Genomic DNA, 21,737 nt, shown 5'->3' with positions numbered 1-21,737 from the left:
GCCGGCGGCTCACCACCCGCGTGGTCGAGCAATCCGGTCAGAATCACCCGCAGCCGGCGCCAGCCGAGAGGACGCCGCTGCCTCGCCAAACAGGGCCGCCGCCCCAGATCCGAAGACCTCCGCCATGGACGAAGTGTCAGAGGCCTCGCTGCCACCTTCCCCGGCGTCCGCGGGCAATATTCGGGTGAGACCCTCAAGTGGCGGCGAGGGAGAACGGGGAAAAGGGGGTGGCGGCTTGGGGGGAACCCTAGTCGCCACCCGAGTCGCCCAGGAGGACGACGCGGGGGCAGGTGGGGGGGGGGAGGTGCATCGCAGGGATCTTGGGTTCCGAACCCGTAAGATTCAAGAAAGCAAAAGAACGCGGTGATTCGAAAGCTACCGTCGATGAACGTCGAACGGAGAGCATGCCGCCGCCGGCCTCCAACAAAAATTGTCATCCTCGGGTAATCACCGACTAGTGGAAAATCTTTTAAAATACAGGTATACGTGCTGAAAGGGTATCAGCAACTGAATGATCCATTGCAAAACCAAAATAAAACCTCTAAAAGTTGCATTTTTAGTAACAAATACACACAGCAACCAGGAGCCTTTCTGAGCTACTCCCTCCGTAGCAACCAGGAGCCTTTCTGAGCTATACTTCCTGTTTCAAGTATCCTAATAAGATGAAGAAAAGCGGATGCTACCCTCTATTCTTCAAGGGAAGCTCCAGTAGTCCCAATTAGAAATCGAGCTGTGAGCCTTGCGTCGACGAGGAGCAACTGCCTGATCCACCAGACGAGGGCCCGCTCGACCCGTCTACCGGGGCCTGATTCAGCCGTTCTAACACCAGCGACCTCCTCTTTCGCAGCTTCAGAGAAAATGTGGAGGCCTCTAATATCACAGGAACCTGCGTATCGATGTAAATGGCGTCGTCAAAACAGAAGAGCGCAAGTTTTGTTTACAGCAGCTATGAGCCTATGTTTACTTTGGTGGGTACCTGGCTGTTGGTCTGTGCCACCTTATGAACATGCAGAAAACCAACCATATCCTGATACCCTGTGAGGAGTTTCGCCAAGTCCTTGTCCTCGTCTAATGATCAAGGTGATTGACAATCAGGCTTTAGGATCGGCAGTCGAAGTGGCAAACAGGAAAACATATTTCGAAGTATGAGGCTTGCCTGGGATTGCTTTTATTGACAGCAGTGTATCTGCTAGGTGCTGCCATCTCTTGCAGAAAGAATCTGATAGGACTGTGTATGGAAATGTTATAATGGCAACGGCATTAGATGAGCGCACCATGGCCTTCAGTGATCTGAGAAACGAGACCATGTCCCAGTCCTGCAATGCATAAACAGTTTACTATGTCAGAGAATGATTTGAAAGGGAGGAAGCTAAAAAAATTCAGTGAGCTGCATCATTTCGACCAGTCAGCATACATCATTTCAAGCAAATATTACCTCCGTCCCAAATTACTTGTCTAAGATTTGTCTAGACACGGATATATCTATCTAGACAAATCTAAGAAACTAATTCGGGACGGAGGGAGTACTTGCCTTCCCAAAATATCCACACTGTGGTGCACAGAGAGACTGTATAGCAATGCGTCCAGCATTCAGATTTCCACCATCTTTCCCGAATGGAGAAAATACAAGAGATTCACAAGCAATACGGCAAAATGCATCACAGTCATCTAATTCAAAATGCATCAGATCTAATACAACTCTAATTTTGTGGTTACTAAACAATAAACGTCATCTTGAGGCTTGAGCTACATTAATCTGTGATAACAAGGTACTGCAGCCTTTGGATGACATTCCTCAAGAACAACAATCTCGACCATAGATCCAGCCATCCAGGAATCAACCTCACCTTTGATGTTTGGATAAGAAAGCACAAGAACGATTCTGGAGGTCACTCAGAGTGTCTACATCTTGAGTGCTCAAACATTCAATATTCTGTGCATTAAGCAAATGCCGTTCCAGGGGCTTCCGTAAATCAAAATCATGGCTAAATTCCTGCTTGCTGTCTGCAACATTTGCCAAATAAGTCAGCTCTTTAAAAAAATACTCCCTCTATCCCATAATGTAAGACGTTGTTTGACACTAGTGTAGTGCCAAAAAAGTCTTATATTATGGGACGGAGGGAGTATCTCGAAAGACAGTAATTTCGATGTGGACACATTCCTAGCTCTCATGCGTGCCCATCAACAAGGGACACATCCGTGTACAGGCCGAGCCGGGATCGGGATAATCAGGAATCTAATCTAACATCGTAGGGCCACGTACCACGGAGACGCGGTCCGACGAAAGCTACGGCGCGTGCGTGTGCTCCTACGGCGCACCGGCCGGGTGGCTGTAACGGCGGCGCCGGAGGCGGACAGCTGATGGACGCCGGCATGGGCGGAGGTCGATGGACGCCGCCGTCACGCTTTCTCGATCGATCGATCGCGCATCAAAAACCCGTCCATGGTTACACCACGTACGTAAGCAAGCAACAACTTATGGCTCGCGGCAACTTCGAGATTTTTGCGGAGACGGAGTGGTACATTGAGAGGGAAAGATGTGATTGTTTTCAGTTCAACGGCGCTGTACATAGTTATGGACTGGACTTGGATGATGCGAGCTTTGCCACTGTTCGAGAGTTTACTAGCTCGGCTGGCTGTGGTCAGCTAAGCGATGATGTTAATCAGCAGCTGGTGATAAATTAGCGTATCAATGGCAACGTCCACCGTCCACGTCGTCATTGTACTTAGAAACAATCTAACGTCCGTCTACATTGGACGAGTGGCACTGCTGAGCAAATACAAACAGTGCTTGTACTACTATATGCACAGCACGAGAGAAAATACGAAGAATTGGTTCATTGCACTGTGTTGCTAATCATTTTGTCTAGGGATGTAATGGCACCGCTAGTCCGATACTGTTGTTAATCTGGATGTTTGATCAAGATTATTCAAGACGATTCATTGCCGGAACTGTTGCTAGCTTGCGGCCGGGTCCTCCATCGATGGCTCTGGCCCGATACGGACAGTTCGGATACTGGATATGTGTATGTACTTGGTGTGATGCGTTCAGACCAATCTGGAAAAAAGGGTCGACAAAACGCGAGCAGATTGAACCGGGAAACAGGCATGTCTTAACCGATTCTTGCTTGTTGGTGCGGCATTTAATTCCGGTGACGTCGACTGCTCCCAGCTGATCATGAGAGATCACCTTTTTTTTGTCCAAAAAATGCACTTATATATTGTCCACTAATATATACGCAGACCGTCACACCTCCCTGGCACAGGTAACAAAAATCAAAAAATGTATTTGGCACACCTGTGATAGATTGCAAAAACGCCACACCACTTGGATGCCGTCAATTTGAATCCAACGTGCGTTACTCGTTCCAGCAAGCCGTTTCTTTTTTCTCTCGCTGCTGTGTGGGCCACCGCTGCACGTCCGCTCGCTTGAACCGTCCCCCCCCCCCCCCCCCCCCGCCGATGCGGACTTAACTCCTCCCTCCCCCCCCCCACTTCCTTGATTCATTTGGTAACCGCGCGCTGCTCCGCTCTGTGTTTCTCGGCCGCTTCGCCCCCGCTCTCTCTCCGTCGACGGCGAGCGGTGGCGCCTTCTCCGGCCGATTCTCGGCGGCAGTTTTCTGTTCCACCGGTGAGTATCGCTCAATCCCCCTCGCATCCGCCCCACTAGTTCGTGCTTTGTTTCTCGACGCCGTTAGTGGCGGAATGTTTGTCAGATTGGTCGCAGGTTAGAACAGATGAGGAATGCGCCCAATACGTTCAATTCGTGGTGCATTTGCTATTTGTTAGCCTCTGTTTCGCATGCACATCGTTTTAGTGCTTAATTTGTCGTTTTCAATTTCATGAGTAGTTGCCGTAAGTTTTTGAACTGACCCCCCCCCCCCTGTTACACGGCTCGATTCTGATTTCTAGGGTTTTCTCTAGATGCATAACCATTATGTTTCCGTTCATGATTCGACGGCGTTATCCTATGATGATTTCTGCCGTTATTTTGGTCGCCGGTAGGGTTTGGTGCGGGGATTTTACAACGACTCTCCTCACTCTGTATCTATGTTGGGCTCAGTTTTATCATGCTCTTATGGTTGCAGTGAAGGAATTGAATTACCACCTGTATAATTAGGTTGCTGGTGATAATCCTATACTGTTTTTGTGTTTTATATGCAGTTCATCTCGTTTTGTGTTTAGGTTGTCATGATGGATTGTTTGTTCTAGCACTATCAGTGGTGTCTCTTTTCATGATGCATTTTTGTGTTTCTAACTGATGGATGTGCCATCATTTAACTTACCTGAACTTTAATTGTGAATATTACCATCGGTGGTGTGAATAATTTATCAGGAGTCACCTGTAAATTTTATCATGTCACTGATTTTTTAATAGTTAGTGATGTGATGTCCAATATATGTGTTTGTGTGTAAGTTGATGCCATCCCTATTTTGCATAAGTTATCTTGCCTGATACATACATTTTATCGGTGTATCGTAAGAAAAAAAATCAGGTATTCAATATCTAGTAGAAGCAGACATGTCCCCTTTTTTTCGTCCTTCTCTGTTGTGGATGAGTTATCTTGTTGTATGTTCACAAGTTACCAATGTATCATAAGAATAGGTGTGTGACTATTAATTCAACAGCTATGCATTCTTTATGCTCACTTTTTCTCTTGTTATTCTTGTGTGTCTGGTCAAGATGCCAAGGAAGCGCAAATTAGATGATGACTTTGAGGAGGTGAACCCCTTAAAGAAGCATAAGCCTCCCGCAGATCGGAACAGGGCTTCTCCTAGTGCTCTTGTGACTGCCTGTAAGGATATGTCAGATAAGAGAATGGCCGCAATCGATGACATGGATTTCACTAGTCTGCGGAATATCAAGTGTGATAATCTGTTCAATCGGCTTTCTCAATGGCTTGCTGGTCTATACGACCCTGATTCCCGTGAGGTTGTTGTACCCGGTCGCGGAAGGTTACCGGTCAGTGAAGAGTCTGTGCATCGTATAATGGGTGTGCCCCGAGGTGATATTGCGGTGGATTTCAAGGTTCCTACAGATGCACAACTTGAGCTTGTGGGAGATCTTTTTGGTGATCTTGGACATGCTCCTAAAACTGTGGATGTATTAAACCTTATCTTGAGCACTAACCGTCATGACGACAATTTCAAGCGCTTGTGGCTTGTGCTTGCTGCCAGCACTGTGATGGCGCCGACCACTTCGAACAAGATCAGCACCAGATGGTATCCTGTGTTGGTAAGAACATCTGGCTATCTTTCTAGTTCATGATTTTTATCTATTTTCTTTTTCTGTTTTTCTACCTGGTAATTTTTTGCTTCTTAGTCTGATGATTATGCACATATGCACTTTGATAACTTTCCCTGATTTTTGGAGTGTGCTAACTTCTATCCCTTTGACAGTGTGCTTATGTACTTGGTGATTCAATGCTTTAACAGTGTTATAAGTATCTATTTATGTCCCCTGCTAACTTGTGTGCATACATTCCTCTATGTTTCATGTGCTTTCTTTTTTTTCGCAGCAAAATATTGGCAATGTAAAAAACCTCAACTGGTGCAAATTTATTGTGGATCAGCTTCACAAAGCCCTTTCAAAGGGAAAGTCTACGACAGGTTGCCTCCTATTCTACAATGTTAGTCCCCCTATTCTTTTTTTGTTCCCATGATATTTGGATTGTACGTCTTATTCCGCCAAACAGTTAGATTGTAACGACCTTTTCTGTTTTTCCAGCTTATGTATATAGATGCTATTGACTTAACTGGCCTTGGTATCATCTTGCCTAATGGTCCTTTTGCAATTAATGTGTGGACGAATGAGTTGGCATCGAAAGTTCTCCGGATGGATGTCCAGAGGGACAAGCTTTCTTATGGGAAATTACCGGTAATTTCCCATTCGTCATTTTTCTTACCTTCTATGTATTGCCATCTTTTTTATCAAGATCTTAATTTGTTTTTTATCATATTTTTTTCAGCTTAAGCCCCAATATGGTCAAGACTATTGCTTGTTTGGTGGTTTACAAGGTCTAGATAAATTCATGCGTGTTCATGCACCGCAAAACTGTTCTGAACAGGTATTTTTAATATTTTTAGTGCGTTTGGGTATTTTTGTTTTCCTTTTTCCTGGTAAATATTGTTATAAAGACCTGGTAACTTGTACTGTTTTTAGGATGGTAACTTGTTTTATTTTTTAGATTCTCACTTTGGAATAACTTCATTTGAACTTATCTTTCTGTGGTATTTTTAGTTGTTTTTGCATGGTACTTAATGTCTCTCACAACCTGATTATTTGTTTTTTCATTCGTGGTTTTCTATCAGAAACTTGCTAAAGCTTCTGCTATTGTGGGTCGCTTTTCGTCTGGCATGGTTGGCCTCCTGGGTGGTCTTGTTAATGAGTTCATGTCCTTGGATGATGAAGATAGCTCATGGATGTCCCGTGTGTTAGAGAGCCAACTAAAGGGTTTATCTTCTGCTGCCGGGAAGACTGCCGGGAAGACTGCAAGCACCCGTCCTGCATCCCGCTTGTGTGAAGTAAAAGATACCGGCAAGCAAACTGTCGAAGGTTCAGATTCTGATCATGAGGATAGTGATGGTGGCGGTGATGGTCACTCTGACGAAGATCTAGATTTTCACGTTCATTACCATGGTTCTTCAGGTGGACCGAACGCCCATGAGGCTTCAGGTAGTGGGGGTAGTGCTGGACCGAATGCCCATGATGCTTCAGGTAGTGGCGCAGCGAATGCAGATGTGGGTGCAACCATGTTTGCAACTGCCAATGTGTCGGTAAGGTCAGCCGGAATTGATACAACTGCTACTGCAGGAACTGATCAGCCTCTCGAGTCTCAGATTATGCTTACTGCACGTTCCGGGAATGTATCTACTGATGGATTGCATAACCAGCCAGATATGACGGATACTCAAAACGAGGCTGTTGTTGATGCTTCTGTGAAGAGGTGCGGTTCTTCTCTCGTCCGTAACTTGGAAAAGCAATATTCCAGGCGTCGCAAGAAATTACGCCTACCTTCTCCGCCCATGGCCACTGGTACAACTGTTTCTGACCAGCCGTCGTTGGATGATACACATTGTTCTATCAAGGCAATAGTCATCAATGAGCTTGGCATTGTAGGCCCTGATAAGGGCTCTAACTCAGTAATTGCCAATCCCACGCGGAAGAAGAAACATCCTCGCAAGTGAGTTTCTTATCATCTGCTAGTTGATTTCTTTTTATTTTCATTTGTTATATTGCATTTCTTAGCTGGTAACTTCTGTCAATATAAGCTGATAACTAATGTTATATTTTAGCTGTTGTGTGCAAATATAATCTGATAACTAATGTTAATATAAGCTGGTAACTAATGTTTTATAAGCTGGTGATGTCCATGTTTATTTTTCTTTGTGTACATACTCACTTGTTGTTACTCTTTTGTGTTATCACTTTTCCTAGCACCTAGCTTCTGATAATTAGAAGTAAATATGTCTGGATAGTTTCTATTCCTTATCCAGCTTGTGTTTTTTCTAGAAAGGATAGTAATTATATCATGGTAAGGCTGATAACTTTCAGTAGCTATTTTCACGATAATAACTTCAGTTTTTTATTTGAACAATATGTAGTTTAACTTTGTTTGCATGATAATTTTAGTAGTTATATGCTGGTAAGCATGTGTTATTTGTCTACGGTAACATTTTTCTCACGTGCACTATATCCTTTTTCAAATAATAACTTGTCAGGGGTTCGAATGCTCCATCTATTAGTGTTGCCGACCTTCAGCAAACACGGTCTAGCAGTGTGGGTGTCATGTCTGAGGAGATACCTAGTAATCGCGCGCGTTCTTCGGCAGAGGTTGACTCGTCTGACACGTCACGCAGGTGATTATGAATGTTATTTTCCTTGCTATATGATATCTAAATGATTTTCTCTATTTGTTTATTTTTCATTTGTAAATTAGGTGAATATATACCGGTAATTTAACTCTTTTATGTGTGGCATCATAATCTGTACGGGAATGACTGGTAGTTTTTATAGTCAAAGCTCTTACACACTAGTAGAAAACAGGGCTTTGGTCCAGGCCGGGTCAGCCCATTAGTCCCGGTTCAGTCCAGAACCGGGACCAATGTGGGCATTGGTCCCGGTTCATGAGCCCAGGGGCCGGCCGGCCACGTGGGCCATTGGTCCTGGTTCATCTGGACCTTTTGGTCCCGGTTGGTGGGACGAACCGGGACCAATGGGCCTCGCTCCTGGCCCACCATCATTGGTCCCGGTTGGTGGCTTGAACCGGGACCAAAGGCTCCCCTTTAGTCCCGGCTCATGTCACCAACCGGGACCAATGAGGTGCCTATATATACCCCTCGCTCGCGAGCAGAGCACCCCAGTGCTCTGTTTTTCTCTGGCCGAGGGGGAGAGGGCTTGGTGGTGCTCTAGCTCACCTCCTATGCACACAAGGTGTTCGATGGAATGCCCGAGCCACACTACTTAAGCTTTCTCCTCTCCAAGCTCGACCTCCAAGCTCCATTTCCATAATATTTGTCTAGGTTTAGCAGTCCGTCACGCCCCGTCCCCGTCTTCACCGTTGTCGATCACCCGCGCCGAGCTCATCGCCGGCACCACCGTGGTGAGCCTCTTGTTTTATCTTCTTTCTGAAAGGAAAAATATTCTTACTTATATGTTTACATAAATACTTGTATTATTTTCTTACTTTTATTATTGCATCTTATATAGTGCGATGGTTTTGGTATCCGCCCCCGTCGGCCCTCGTCCTGTCTATGATTCGGATGTGGTATATATATTATCTTTATAACTATTGGTTCATTTATTGTTTATGAAAATTATGCCGACCAACGTGACATAGATTTTATTTATGTAGGATGTATGTGAATCGGAAATGCCAACCGACCCTATTGTCGAGAGGTTAAATTTAGTTGAAGAAGAAAATAATTTGTTGAAGGAAAAAATAAAAAAAATTGAGGAGGAGGAGATGATATTGGAGTTGCGTGTTGCGGATGTCGTCGATGATCACAAGATCAAGATGGATGCAATGCGCTTGAAGATTAGAAAGATTAGAAAATATGCCATTCATACCGAGGCTTGGTATCATTATGCCGTCGGATCAATTGTTACCTTGGTTGCGATTATGATCGCATTTGTTTTCGCATTGAAATGTTTTACATAGTTTCAATGTATGGTTTAATTAATTAGATGCTCTGGAGAGCTATATGTTGTTAGATGAGAACTATGTATGCACTTTGGTTTTAATGTGATGATGAACTTCTATTAATTTGGACACTTAATTATATATAATGCACGCAGATGAACCGGCAATGGATGTACGGTGACAGACACACCCGCGAGTACATTAAGGGCGTGCATGAGTTTCTCAATGCGGCTGAGGCAAACAAGCAGAATGGTTTTATGTGTTGTCCATGCACTGAATGTGGGAATACGAGGTCTTACTCTAACCGGAAAATCCTTCACTCCCACCTGCTTTACAAGGGTTTCATGCCACACTATAATGTTTGGACGAGGCACGGAGAAATAGGGGTTATGATGGAAGACGGCGAAGAAGAAGAGTACGATGACAACTATGTGCCCCCTGAGTACGGTGATGCTGCAATGGGGGGAGCTGGTGAAGATCAAGAGGAACCAGACGATGTGCCCAATGATGCTGCAACGGGTGAAGCTGCTGAAGATCAAGAGGAACCAGACGATGTGCCCGATGATGATGATCTCTGCCGGGTCATTGTCGATGCAAGGACGCAATGCGAAAGTCAAAAGGAGAAGCTGAAGTTCGATCGCATGTTAGAGGATCACAAAAAAGGGTTATACCCCAATTGCGAAGATGGCAACACAAAGCTCGGTATCGTACTGGAATTGCTGCAGTGGAAGGCAGAGAATGTTGTGGCTGACAAAGGATTTGAGAAGCTACTGAAATATTGAAGAAGAAGCTTCCAAAGGATAACGAATTGCCCGACAGTACATACGCAGCAAAGAAGGTCGTATGCCCTCTAGGATTGGAGGTGGAGAAGATACATGCATGCCCTAATGACTGCATCCTCTACCGCGGTGCATACAAGGATCTGAACGCATGCCCGGTATGCGGTGCATTGCAGTATAAGATCAGACGAGATGGCCCTGGTGATGTTGACGGCGAGCCCCTCAGGAAGAGGGTTCCTGCGAAGGTGATGTGGTATGCTCCTATAATACCACGGTTGAAACGTCTGTTCAGAAACGAAGAGCATACCAAGTTGATGCGATGGCACAGTGAGAACCGAAAGAAAGATGGGAAGTTGAGAGCACCCGCTGACGGGTCGCAGTGGAGAAAAATCGAGAGAAAGTACTAGGATGAGTTTGCAAAGGACCCAAGGTATGTATGGTTTGCTTTAAGCGCGGATGGCATTAATCCTTTTGGGGAGCAGAGCAGCAATCACAGCACCTGGCCCATGACTCTATGTATGTATAACCTTCCTCCTTGGATGTGCATAAAGCGAAAGTTCATTATGATGCCAGTTCTCATCCAAGGCCCTAAGCAACCCGGCAACGAAATTGATGTGTATCTAAGGCCTTTAGTTGAAGAACTTCTACAGCTGTGGAATGGAAACGGTGTGCGTACGTGGGATGAGCACAGACATGAGGAATTTAACCTTAAGGCGTTGCTGTTCGTGACCATCAACGATTGGCCCGCTCTCAGTAACCTTTCAGGACAGACAAACAAAGGATACCACGCATGCACGCACTATTTAGATGACACTGAGAGTATATATCTGGACAAATGCAGGAAGAATGTGTACCTGGGCCATCGTCGATTTCTTCCGACCAACCATCAATGTCGAAATAAAGGCAAGCATTTCAAAGGCGAGGCAGATCACCGGAAGAAGCCCGCCATGCGCACCGGTGATCACGTGCTTGCTATGGTCAATGATTTACACTACGTAATCTTTGGAAAGGGTCCCGGTGGACTAGCTGTTCCGAATGACGCTGAGGGACACGCACCCATGTGGAAGAAGAAATCTATATTTTGGGACCTACCCTACTGGAAAGACCTAGAGGTCCGCTCCTCAATCGACATGATGCACGTGATGAAGAACCTTTGCGTGAACCTGCTAGGCTTCTTGGGCGTGTATGGGAAGACAAAAGATACACCTGAGGCACGGGAGGACCTGCAACGTTTGCACGAAAAAGACGGCATGCCTTCGAAGCAGTATAAAGGTCCTGCCAGCTATGCTCTTACGAAAGAAGAGAAAGAAATCTTTTTTGAATGCCTGCTCAGTATGAAGGTCACGACTGGCTTCTCGTCGAATATAAAGGGAATAATAAATATGCCAGAGAAAAAATTTCAGAACCTAAAGTCTCATGACTGCCACGTGATTATGACGCAACTGCTTCCGGTTGCATTGAGGGGGCTTCTACCGGAAAACGTCCGATTAGCCATTGTGAAGCTATGTGCATTCCTCAATGCAATCTCTCAGAAGGTGATTGATCCAGAAATCGTACCAAGGCTAAGGAGTGATGTGGCGCAATGTCTTGTCAGTTTCGAGCTGGTGTTCACACCATCCTTCTTCAATATCATGACGCATGTCCTAGTTCATCTAGTTGACGAGATTGTCATCCTGGGCCCGTATTTCTACACAATATGTTCCCCTTTGAGAGGTTCATGGGAGTCCTAAAGAAATATGTCCGTAACCGCGCTAGGCCAGAAGGAAGCATCTCCATGGGCCATCAAACAGAGGATGTTATCGGGTTTTGTGTTGACTTCATTCCTGGCCTTAAGAAGATAGGTCTCCCTAAATCGCGGTATGAGGGGAGACTGACTGGAAAAGGCACTCTTGGAAGAGACTCAATAATATGCAAGGACGGATATTCTTGGTCTCAAGCAAACTACACAGTTCTACAGAACTCTACCTTGGTGACCCCGTATGTCGATGAACACAAGAATAGTCTGCGCTCCAAACACCCGGAGTAGTGCGACGACTGGATTACATGTGAACACATCAGGACTTTCAGCAGTTGGTTGGAAACACGTCTCAGAGGTGACAACACTGTTTGTGATGAGTTGTACTTGTTGTCCAGGGGACCATCTTTGACTGTATTGACTTACAAAGGATACGAGATAAATGGGAATACATTTTACACGATCGCCCAAGATCAAAAGAGCACCAACCAAAACAGCGGTGTCCGCTTTGATGCAGCAACCGAGAGCGGAAAGGACACATATTATGGTTACATAGTGGACATATGGGAACTTGACTACGGACCTGATTTTAAGGTCCCTTTGTTTAAGTGCAAATGGGTCAATCTGTTAGGCGGCGGGGTACAGGTAGACCCACAATACGGAATGACAACAGTGGATCTAAAAAATCTTGGGTACACTGATGAACCGTTCGTCCTAGCCAATGATGTGGCACAGGTTATCTATGTGAAGGACATGTCTACCAAACCGAGAAAAAGAAAAGATAAGGAAGCCAATACATCATACGATGAGCCAAAGCGCCACATAGTTCTTTCAGGAAAAAGGGACATCCTGGGAGTGGACGACAAGACAGACATGTCTGAAGATTCTGAAAAGTTTCATGAAATTCCTCCCTTCAATGTCAAGGCTGACCCAAGCATCCTGATAAACAATGAAGATTATCCATGGTTACGGCACAATAAGCAAATGACACAAGCGAAGAAAAAGTGAAGACTTTCTCCCGCAACTATTATGATGATACCATGCCAACTTTGTAACACACGAACATGATACCATTGTCCGTTTTGTACATGCACATGCTACGTGGGTGAAATTATGATACCATGCCAACTTTCAACTTTTTCAGAGTTCATTTGAAATGCTTTCATATCTTATGGTTCGGCCCTCGTAATACCATGACCATTAGTCCTTGGCCCATGCCAACTTTCAACTTTCAACTTTCTAAAACTAATGGCACTAACAGAAAGTTTATAATTTTGCTCCTCGCCCCTGGCCCATGACCATTAGTCCCGGTTTGTGCCACAAACCGGGACTAAAGGGTTGGTCCTCGTTGCGGGCAGAGTTTAGTCCCACCTCGCCAACCGAAGGGGGCTCACACCGGTTTATAAGCCCTTCCCTCTCTGCCTTGTTGAGCTCCTCTCAAAGTGAAAATAGATGCCCTAATAGAGAAAAGTTTAACCTAAATTCATAGTGAATTTCTCTGAAATTCATAGAAATTTACTAGGAATTTAGGTTGAATTTTCTCTATAAGCGCATCTATTCTCATTTTTTTAGTAAGTTAATCACAAACTTGTGATTCAAACAATTTTCAAAGAATTCAAATTAAAAGCAAAAAGTTTATAATGGCACTAACAGAAAGTTTATAATTTTTCTAAAACTAAAAGCAAAAAGAATAAAAAAATAAAGCAAAAAACAAAAGAAAATAAATAATGCAGAAAACAAAACAAAAAAACTGGAAAAAAATAGTAACAATAAGTATTTTTTTGTAAGTAGAAACAAAATAAAATAAATAAAGAAACAGAAAGTTTATAATTTTGGTAACCTAAAAGCAAAAAGAATTAAAAAATAAAGCAAAAAACAAAAGAAAATAAATAATACAGAAAACAAAACAAAAAACTGGAAAAAAATAAAAATAGCAACAATAAGTATTTTGTTGTAAGTAGAAACAAAATAAAATAAATAAAGCAACAAAGAAAACAAAAAAACAAAAAAGTGTTTTGAAATTTGAAAACTAATGGCACTAACAGAAAGTTTATAATTTTTCTAAAACTAAAAGCAAAAAGAATTAAAAAATAAAGCAAAAAAACAAAAGAAAATAAATAATGTAGAAAACAAAACAAAAAAACTGAAAAAAAATTAAATATAGCAACAATAAGTATTTTGTTGTAAGTAGAAACAAAAAAACAAAAAAAGTGCCACCTACTGGGCACCCACGGCCTGAATACGACTAGAAACCCTACCATGGACCAGGATTCAGGCCCGCGGGAGGCCCAGTAGGCCCACAGGCACATATTGCACGGTTAGGTCTGAAAGCCTGCTTTAGAGAGGAGCTCGAGAGGGAAGGCGCACCGCACCTTATAAATAGGTGCGGCTCCCTCTCAACTAGCGAGGTGGGACTAAACATTTGGGTGCGGGGCAGCACAAGGCCTTTGGTCCCGGTTGGTGGCACCAACCGGGACTAAAGGGGGCATTGGTCACGGTTGGTGCCACCAACCGTGACCAATGCCCCCTTTAGTCCCGGTTGGTGCCACCAACCGGGACCAAAGGCCGCCGCTTCCCGCCCTTTGGGCTGCTGAAAAGAGGCCTTTGGTCCCGGTTGGTAGCACCAACCAGGACTAAAGGGGGGCATTGGTCACGGTTTGTGCCACGAACCATGACCAATGCCTTAGCTATATAAGCAACACTTAGGAAATTTTCACCATTTCCCTCGCCAGTTGCCCCGACGCCGCCAGGCTCCCCGACGCCGTCCGCCGCCCCTGCCGTCGCCCGTGCCTCGCCGTCGCGTCTCCGTCGCCGTCGCCGAGCCCGCGCGCCCCTGCCCTCGCCCCCGAGCGGGCCTCCGCCGTCCCCGAGCCTAGCTTCTTCCTCGTCGCCGACGCCACCTCACGGTGAGCGCCGCCCCGTTCTCCTGCTCCTCCCCCTGTACTGGCTGCCGCCGCCGCGCGCTGCCATCGCGTCGCCGCCCCTGCCCTTCACTGCCGCCGCGCGCCGCCCCTGCCTTGCGCGGCCGCCGCGCGCCGCCCCTGCCCTTCGCTGCCGCCGCACGCCGCCCCGCGCCGCGCCGCCCCTACCCTTCGCTGCCACCGCGCGCTGCCCCTGCCTTGCGCGGCCGCCGCGCGCCGCCCCTGCCCTGTCGTGCCACCGCCCCTGCCCTTCATTTTTTAAGTTTAATTTTTTTGTTCATAAATATATATAATGTATATGTGTATGTACGTATGTGGCTATGTGTATGTATATGTTCATAGAAAATTTTGTATAATGTATATGTGTATGTATAATGTATATGTGTATGTATATGTGTATGTATAATGTTCATATACAATGTATAATGTATATGTGTATGTTAGTTTAATTTTTTTGTTCATAGAATTTTTTTTCATATATATATAGAAAGTTTTGTTCATAGAAAGTGTTTTGTTCATATATAGAAAGTTAGAAGAAAATTTAGAATATGCTAAAATTTATAAGAAAAAGAAGGATAGGAAAGAAGAAAATAAGAAGAGGAAAGAAAGAAGAAGAGGAGAGGAAAAGAAGAGAAATAAATAAGAAGAAGAAAAAAGAAGGAAAAGAAGAGGAGAAGAAGAAAGGAATAGTGGAGAAGAGATTCCTTTCTTCTTCTCCTCTTTTTTTTCTTCTTTTTTTTCTTCGATCTTCTCCTCTAGCTATTCCTTTCTTCGAGGATTCCATAGGGTCGAGGGATCGAGGGTCGAGGGTTTCAGGGTCGTCTAGGGGTCGAGGGTTCTAGGGTCATCGAGGGTTCGAGGGGTCGAGAATCGCCGAGGGGTCGAGAGAGGTTTCCTAGTGTCAAAGTATTGAAGAAATCCATGGCTTCATCATTAGCCGGAAGTAACCAGGGCATGACGAAGTCCTCCAAAGTTATTTTGGAATGGTGTCCCGGATAGGATAATTTTCCTTTTTGTATGAATTTCAGCAAATGCCTTCCAAATAACGATATTTGGAAGGTTCTTGCTGAACTTTGTACCAAAAAGCGAATTATCTTATCTGGGACTCCGTTCCAAAATAACTTTGGAGAGCTTCGTACCATCATGCACCTGTTACTTTCGCCTAATGATGAAGACATGGTTTTGTTGAATCCTTTGATACTAGGCAACCTCCCGACCCCTCGGCGATCCTCTCGAACATGAGAGGAAGAAGAGGATAAAAAAAGAAGAGGAAGAAGAAAAAAAAGAGGAGAAGAAAGAATAGAGGAGTTCTTCTCCTCTATTCTTTCTTCTCCTCTTTTTTTTGTTCTTCTTCCTCTCTTTTTTTATCGGGAATGAGGGTCGTCGAGGGTCGCCGAGCGGTAGAGGAGAAACCCTAAATAGAAAGTATCGTCGGTGTGAGATACATGTACCGTCGGTGTCGGACACTACATCCACGTCACTTGTGGGACGTGGATGTAGTGTCCGACACCGACGGCCACATGTATCTCACACCCACGATACTTGCTATTTAGGGTTTCCTCTATCGCTCGGTGACCCTCGACGACCCTCGTTCCCGATAAAAAAAGGGGAAGAAGAAGAAAAAAAGAGGAGAAGAAAGAATAGAGGAGTAAGAAGTCCTCTATTCTTTCTTCTCCTCTTTTTTTTTCTTCTTCCTCTTCTTTTTTTATCCTTGAAGCGTTGTCGAGGCCACCCCAAACCCTAGAGAAGCAGTGTCGAGGCCACCCCAAACCCTAGAGAAGCAGCGTCGAGGCCACTAATTAATATTAGTTCTACGTTTTTGCCACTAATATATCCATCTGTCATGTTTGAATAATAATTGCCATGTTCTCAATATTTGTAGAAACTATGGACACCGCTCGAGATGAAGTACAAGAAGAGTTGTTGGGGGACATAATCGCACGAGGAAGTGATGCCATCTGCTCGTTGTTTCTCAACGAGACCGATGGTCTGGAAGCAGCTGATTATGATGGCTCCGGTGACCTAATGCCAGTGCAAGAAGGAGACCGTGAGGACGGCTCCGGTGACCCAATGCCGGTGCAAGAAGGAGACCGTGATGACGTCTCCGGTGACCGAACCGAGTCCGGCCAGGTATATATATTAGTTAAGCTTCTGCTGACTAGCTAATTGATGCATTCATTGTTTTGGTATGTACACATATTAATTAAGTCTTTGTTCTTTTTTCTAGCCCTTCGGATCGAGCACAACTTCGGTAAAGAGACGAGGCCCGAAGAAAAAGTTGAGCTCGGATGAAAAGTTTGAGATCATAGCAATCGCGCCCGACGGCCAACCGATTGAACCCCTCCGGACAAAGAGCGCATTTGTTGCTCAGTGCGGGGTTTTGGTTAGGGACAAGATCCCGATCAGCATCCAGCAATGGTTTAAGCCGGCTACAGAAGACCCTGAGGTGTCTTATGTCAATGATATGCAGAAAAATGATCTTTGAACTGAGCTGAAGTCAAATTTCACCCTACCGCCAGAGGATAATCTAGAGAAGCCAGTTAAAGAGCAATTAATCAAGTTTTTTGCTCTTAAGAGGATGGCAGAACTATTCAGGAGGTGGAAGAAAGAGCTGAATAAGTTTGTCGAAAATAATGAGACACCAGAATTCAAGGGCAGATATGAGAAGATCAGAGATCACTGGCCCGCATTTGTGGCCCACAAGACATCGGAAAAGAGTAAGAAGATGTCGGCGACAAACAAGCAAAATGCTGCGAAGAAGAAGCATCACCATCGCACGGGGTCAGGTGGCTACCTCGTAGCCCGGCCTAAGTGGGCCAAGACTGAGAATGATCTGTTTGATAAAGGGATCGAACCAGAGACAATTAACTGGCAGTTCTTCGGGGCTGGTGGAACCTTGGACCCTGTAACAGGGAAGTGCATTTGGACGAACGATCAAATGGACATACCAGTCAGGAAGCTTCAACACTATATCGAAGCAGCGCAGCAAGGGACGTTCTTTCCAGACAGAGAGAACGACGAGCTCACAATGGCCCTCGGGAATCCTGAGCACCCTGGACGGACACGAGGCACGCCAGGCTCCATTCCGTGGAAGGTTGGGTTTCTGGACGCAGGTGGTTACAAATCCCATGAGAGGAGGAAACAAGTGCAGCAGACCCAAATGCAGGCGCTGCAAGCAAGGGTACAAGCGATAGAGGAACGAGAAGCAAATCGCAGCAAATGTACTGCCGAAGCTTCCCCCGAAGCTACCCCGCCATCTCAGCGGAGAAGCAGCGTGGCTTCCACCGAGCTGCTTCAGCCGGAGCATGCCTTGACGGCTCCTGCCAGCTATCCCGTGGATGCTATCACGGAGTCTCAAAATTGCCACCTTATGACGCAATGGATGAATTTGAAGGTCAAGGCGGCTGTTGGCTCTGTTTATCCTACTGAACCCGGCGCAACTTTTCACTGCCGACCGATTCCAGAAGGATATGCTAGGGTGATGGTGGATGAAATAACGGAGGGATTTGAGGACCTCCAGCTTGACCACCCTACCGGTGAAGGGGAGACTAGGCTGGGGTCTGCTCTGAAGACTCCACACCTATGGCGGAAGGAGCTCATCAACCTTCCGAACTGGACGCCTCCGCCTCCTCCTCCTCCGGCAAGTCAGGGCACTCCGCCTCCTCCACCGCCTCCTCCTCCGGCGAGTCACGGCACTCCGCCTCCTCCACCGCCTCCTCCTCCGGCGAGTGACGATCAGGGCACTCGACCGGCTCCTTCTCCAGCGCGTGGCGGCACTCCGCCTCCTTCTCCGCCTACGTCGACGCGCCCGAGCAGCCAGCCTCCTCCTTCTCCGCCTCGTCAGCAAGGGCGGAAGAGACCTGCCGCCGCTCCGGCTGCTCCGGCGCGTCGTAGTCCTTCTCCTCCGCCTCGTAAGCAAGTAAAGAAGACAACCGCTCCGTCTGCTCGACCGGCGTCTAGCAGTACAGCCAGAGGTGGGAGGACGTACAGATTCGGTCCTTCTCTGAAGACTCCAGAGAAGTTACCATATGAGAGGACCCCGGAGGAGAACGCCGAGATCGCACGAACCGAAGTGGATGACTAGTTTCAAGGGTTGAAAGCAAAGAGACATCCACTTCCGGAGGAGAAGGTAGATCCGGTGAAAGCTAAGCGCACTCTGGCTGCCCTGACAAAACCACCCAAGTCTCCGCCGAAAGGAAACTATGAGCGCATTATTGGAAAGGAATTTGTCGAAGCGGAGCGGTCGGGAAGTACTGTCAGTGATCAAAGGCTGAAAGAACGACGAGCTGGGAAACAAATTGCCCAGCTCGGCGAACAAGTGAAGCAATCGTGCCCCCCGCTCAAGGTGCCTAGCCACAACATCGCTAATGATCCGAGGATGGTGCCCGGTTATAACAATCTTGCAGATTACCTGCCCGACGATGTACATTATGAACCCATGGAGGTGCAGATACAAAGATATGAGTACGGGAAGCCTCTCGTCAAAGATGAAAGATCTCTATCAACGATGATGCGAAGATTGCATGATTGGTACTTGAAAATCTGCAGAGACTCTGGGGGAAGGAGTACTTTGTATGTGAAAGTTAAAAAGGAGCATGACCTCATTGGAATTGAACTGTTGCCTGTTCCATTTGAGGAGTTCTATCAGTTTTTCAATCAATTGGCCCTCGATAAAACAACGGTCGCCTGCTACTGTCTGTAAGTAGTACTACTTCTGTCATTAAGTCTCTCTATATAGCTCAGCTCTTTCATTGCATGTATTTATAATCATCCTCACTATATTATGCAGATTGAAGATCGCCGAATTGAAGAAAAGACAAGTCGGTGATATTGGGTTCATTAACACATATCTCATAGATGCAACTCAGGTTAAATTTCATGCCGCAGCTACCAAGGCCAACTTGCTACGATCGTTGGTAATAAATGAAAACAAAGATATAATACTCTTTCCTTACAACTTCAAGTGAGTGTTACTGTCTTGTGCGTATTCGGTTTCCCTTATATATTAGTCAAGGTTATAGTAATGTAATTGATGAGTTATGCATGCGTGTGCAGTTTCCACTATATTCTCCTAAAGATTAAGCTTGAGCAGGGACTAGTAACCATCTTAGACTCAAGACGAAAAGATCCCCAGGACTATGCAGACATGACTCAAATACTCGAGAAGTAAGTTAAATCGATCATTATCCACCATATCAGCAACTTTGTTCATTTCCTGATATATCAAGTAATTGTTTTCTTTGTCCCGCAGGGTTTGGAGAAAATTCACCAGAAAAGCTCCGGGACTATCGAAGGAGCTGCAATTTAGACACCCGAAAGTAAGTACTATCGTAGCATGTTCCGCGCATCTACTAGTCATTCAAGCGCTAGTTTCATCAATACCATTTGGCATTCTTGCTTATCAGTTTGATTGACCTCTATTTCTTGTAAAGTGGTTGTGGCAGGAACAAGGGAATGATTTCTGTGGATACTACGTTTGCGAGTCCATCCGCCACACGACCTGTGAGCGGGGCTACACTGACGAACAATATGAAGTATGTAAATAACAACATTCACAATTTTATTTTATTACCATCATTTGTGTTGAGTTTCATTCATATATATATGTATTGACCCCCTTCTTTAAATTAGATGTTTCGAAAGTGGGATGAACTCCTAGCACCAGCTCGCATGCGAGCAATTCAAGAGGAATTGGCGGCATTCTTTCTTGACCACGTGATCCCTGAAGACAGAGAATACTATGTGGACCCTGAGTCCGTATGATTATATTTGTAAGAGATAATTATTGTATATATGTAGCCGGTAGTGTCGGATAGATATACGAGAACTTGTTGTTCGACCAATCTCTCGAAGAAGGAGAGGTGGTCGATATCACTTCTCTCTGTATGCATATATGTTCATGACGATCTTCTGTTTCCTTCGTTTGCTTACTAGCTAGCTAGCGTGTCTAGTCCTCTCTATACGTATGTATAGTACGTAGCGTCGACCAAGCACGGACATAAGAGAGGACACTTCTATCTATTAATTATAGCTAGCTAACACAATATATGAAACACCTAAATTAACCCCCCAAAACCCCCAACCCCCCCCCCTCTCAAAAAAAACAAAAACCCCAACCACAGAAATGCTGACGCATGGATGCCTATTGGTCCCGGTTGGTGCCACCAACCGGGACCAAAGGGTCTCCTGCCTGGGCTCCGCGCACAGGCCACGTGGAGGCCCATCTGTCCCGGTTTTGGATTGAACCGGGACTAAAGGGACAGGGCATTAGTACCGACCCTTTAGTCCCGGTTCCAGAACCGGGACAAAAGACCCTTACGAACAGGGACAACAGGCCCTTTTTCTACCAGTGACAATATTTATTTATTTTTAGCATGATAATTTTGTTGGTAACTTTGTTATCTTCATAGTTACCATCTTCATTAATGATTCGTGACGATGTTGATTTTTTGCATTATGTGGATAACCAAGTTGGCCATAAGCTGTCAAATAATTTGAATACAAGCTGGTAACTAAAGTTATTTTTTAGCTATTAACGTCTGTCAATATAAGCTGGTAACTAATGTTATTTTTAGCTGTTGTATGCAAATATAATCTGATAACTAATGCTAATATAAGCTGGTAACTAATGTTTTTATAAGCTGGTGATGTCCATGTTTATTTTTCTTTGTGTGCAGCAAGAAGACCAAGATTACTGTGAGGAAGATTACGAAGTCTTCTAAAGTTGCAGTTGCAACTAGGCCATCTCCTCGTTTTGCTCCCAAGGACGCGAAAGATGATTTTAAAGACTCCCCGATGGTCAGTTCTCCAATAGCTGTTGTGCAAGATAATGCCCCTGCGAGGAATTCACCAGATGCTGGTTTTGGAGCTGTGGATGAGCTCGCGGCACACCTGTGATAGATTGCAAAAACGCCACACCACTTGGATGCCGTCAATTTAAATCCAACGCGCGTTACTCATTCCAGCAAGCCGTTTCTGTTTTTCTCTCGCTGATTTGTTGGCCACCGCTGCACGTCCGCTCGCTCGAACCGTTCCCCCCCCTCCCCGATGCGGACTTAACTCCTCCCCCCCACTCCCTTGATTCATTTGGTAACCGCGCGCTGCTCCGCTCTGTGTTTCTCGGCCGCTCCGCCCCCGCTCTCTCTCCGTTGACAGCGAG

General features: G+C 45.5%; 1 protein-coding gene and 1 pseudogene across 1 annotated transcript; one reads left to right on the top strand and one right to left on the bottom strand.

Annotated features, from left to right (window-relative positions):
* Nucleotides 1-680: 680 nt before the first annotated feature.
* On the bottom strand, nucleotides 681-2,375 carry LOC125518258 (elongator complex protein 4-like; annotated as a pseudogene).
* Nucleotides 2,376-4,684: 2,309 nt separating this feature from the next.
* On the top strand, nucleotides 4,685-21,475 carry LOC147957542 (uncharacterized). Its single transcript, XM_087531754.1, has 7 exons — nucleotides 4,685-5,236; nucleotides 5,520-5,630; nucleotides 5,729-5,878; nucleotides 5,970-6,068; nucleotides 6,313-7,184; nucleotides 14,390-14,563; nucleotides 21,256-21,475. The coding sequence occupies exons 1-7, from the start codon at nucleotides 4,685-4,687 to the stop codon at nucleotides 21,473-21,475; spliced, it is 2,178 nt and encodes a 725-aa protein (XP_087387880.1).
* Nucleotides 21,476-21,737: the final 262 nt, after the last annotated feature.

The sequence above is a fragment of the Triticum urartu genome, chromosome 7A (assembly GCF_056163025.1).
Source record: "Triticum urartu cultivar PI428250 chromosome 7A, HENAU_Tu73, whole genome shotgun sequence".
NCBI classification, from domain to species: Eukaryota; Viridiplantae; Streptophyta; class Magnoliopsida; order Poales; family Poaceae; genus Triticum; species Triticum urartu.
The sequence above is the reverse complement of the archived record's forward strand: the minus strand, read 5'-3'. Positions and strand labels throughout refer to the sequence as shown.

Coding starts and splice junctions, on each gene's coding strand:
- LOC147957542 (XM_087531754.1), top strand. CDS start 4,685: ATGCCAAGGAAGCGCAAATTAGATGATGACTTTGAGGAGGTGAACCCC. Junction 5,631..5,728: donor GTTGCCTCCTATTCTACAAT/GTTAGTCCCCCT, acceptor CTGTTTTTCCAG/CTTATGTATATAGATGCTAT. Junction 14,564..21,255: donor GTCGCCGACGCCACCTCACG/GTGAGCGCCGCC, acceptor CTTTGTGTGCAG/CAAGAAGACCAAGATTACTG.